General features: G+C 46.4%; 1 protein-coding gene across 1 annotated transcript; it reads right to left on the reverse strand.

Annotated features, from left to right (window-relative positions):
- Positions 1–494: 494 nt before the first annotated feature.
- LOC127966857 (uncharacterized) lies at positions 495–1,528 on the reverse strand. The gene is made up of 2 exons (XM_052568176.1): positions 726–1,528; positions 495–623 (listed from the first exon to the last, which is right to left on the reverse strand). The coding sequence occupies exons 1-2, from the start codon at positions 1,421–1,423 to the stop codon at positions 536–538; spliced, it is 786 nt and encodes a 261-aa protein (XP_052424136.1). The 5' UTR covers positions 1,424–1,528; the 3' UTR covers positions 495–535.
- Between the last annotated feature and the right edge of the window lie 236 nt (positions 1,529–1,764).

Raw genomic sequence — 1,764 nt, forward strand, 5'->3', positions numbered from 1 at the left:
GATTTATTTTGCATGTCTGACAGTGTAACATTTAGCAGAAGTATTTCAAAAGAGTTAAACCTGTATCCTGTTTTCTGGGTAACATTGAGAATATCACTATATATTGTTGCAACACCCCCGCCACGACCAGTCTGACGGGGCTCATGCATTTAACAGTAGTTTGGTTGAGTAGACTCATTTAGACCAAAATAATCATTTGGTTTTAGCCAGGTTTCAGTCAAGCAGAGTAAATCAAACTATTATCTGTGATCATTTCATTTACAATAACTGCTTTTGGTGTGAGAGATCTAATATTTATGAGCCCAAACTTTAAAAATTGTTTTTGTTCATTTACTTTACATTTTTCTGGTTTAATTACGATAAGATTTTCTTTTTTTTTTTTCTAGATCCTACATTATATTTATATTTATATTTTGACCTCACTATTCGGGGAACAGACACAGTCTTAATAGTTTTTTACAGCGCAAGTACTTTTATCATTTAAGCGGGTGGAACAAAACTCATCATAATGCTTATTTGAGAATTGTCTTACTAGTCACATGGAGCGAAGTGTCCTGGAGATGTTGTCAGAGAGAAGCTCCGCTCCAATTCTGCTGGGGTGTAATCCATCAGCGCGAAACAATCTAGGACGCTCCCAGAAAAGATTCCAGTTATTAACAAATAGCAGTTTCTGTTCTTTACACCTTGACAACAACCATTCATTTGAAGCAAAAAGTCTACTGAACCTTTCGTGTCCTCGTCGATACGTGGGCAGTGGTCCTGACACGACGATCGTCGCCACGGGCGTCGTGCTGTGAACCGTCTCGATCAGGCTCCTGAAGTCCCTCTTCAGCTTCTCCGTCTGCCGCAGCGTGGTGTCGTTAACCCCGGCGTGAAGCACGACCGCTCTGGGGCTCTCGCCGTCCTTCAGGATCGCGGGTATCTGCGCAGAAACATCGAGAACACGAGCACCAGGCAAACAATGAGTGTGCACTTTAACTTCGGCTAACGTAGCACTTACGTGTCGGACGATGGAGTCTCCGATGATCACAGCATCGCGTCCTGTCTCGCGGAGGGGAGCGAAGCGGTTCTGGATGGAGATCTCGAAGGCAGGAGGGGGAGAAGTCGTAGCCCGGGACCCGGCTCGCGTCCTCCGCTGTGGATGCACCCAGGGTCCGTGGTGTCCCGGCGTCGCAGTGAAGGACATCTGGGAAGATCGCGTCCTGGGTGCACCGGGCCTGCGCAGAGAAACACACGGAGTAGACGTGGTGGGACTGTTAACAGCACACTGTATACTTACCCCGGACTTGTGAGCGTCAGCCCGGGATGATTCCAGCGCGGCTCTCCGCTCTCTCAGCTGGGCCTGCCTCTGTTCCAGGTCGCGAATCTGCTTCCCCACGGCCTCGAGCCCGAGCTGCACAGAGTGGAGACATTCATCCGCCATTAAAGCAAGTAACAGTGAGTACAGCAGTGGTAATGTGTGTGAATAGAGTATTAGCAATGTAAGCGCAGTTAGCAGCAACCACGATTGCTGATGCTAACTGGCTAAAAGCTAATAGCGGACCCGGGAGATCAAAATGAAACTAGTGATAGCGAGGCGCTCTGATTGTTTTTGTTGTAGAATACAATAGAGGATATATTCCTAGAAACCCTAGTTCCTAGTTCCTAGAAACACAGCTGTCAGCCTTATTCCCTAAGTTTAAAGTCTGTTTTACCAGAAAACCTTTGAGGGTGTTGAAGAAAAAGCACAATATCATAAAATGTTTAATCGGAGCAACTGAGAAA

The sequence above is a fragment of the Carassius gibelio genome, chromosome B10 (genome assembly GCF_023724105.1).
Source record: "Carassius gibelio isolate Cgi1373 ecotype wild population from Czech Republic chromosome B10, carGib1.2-hapl.c, whole genome shotgun sequence".
NCBI lineage: Eukaryota > Metazoa > Chordata > Actinopteri > Cypriniformes > Cyprinidae > Carassius > Carassius gibelio.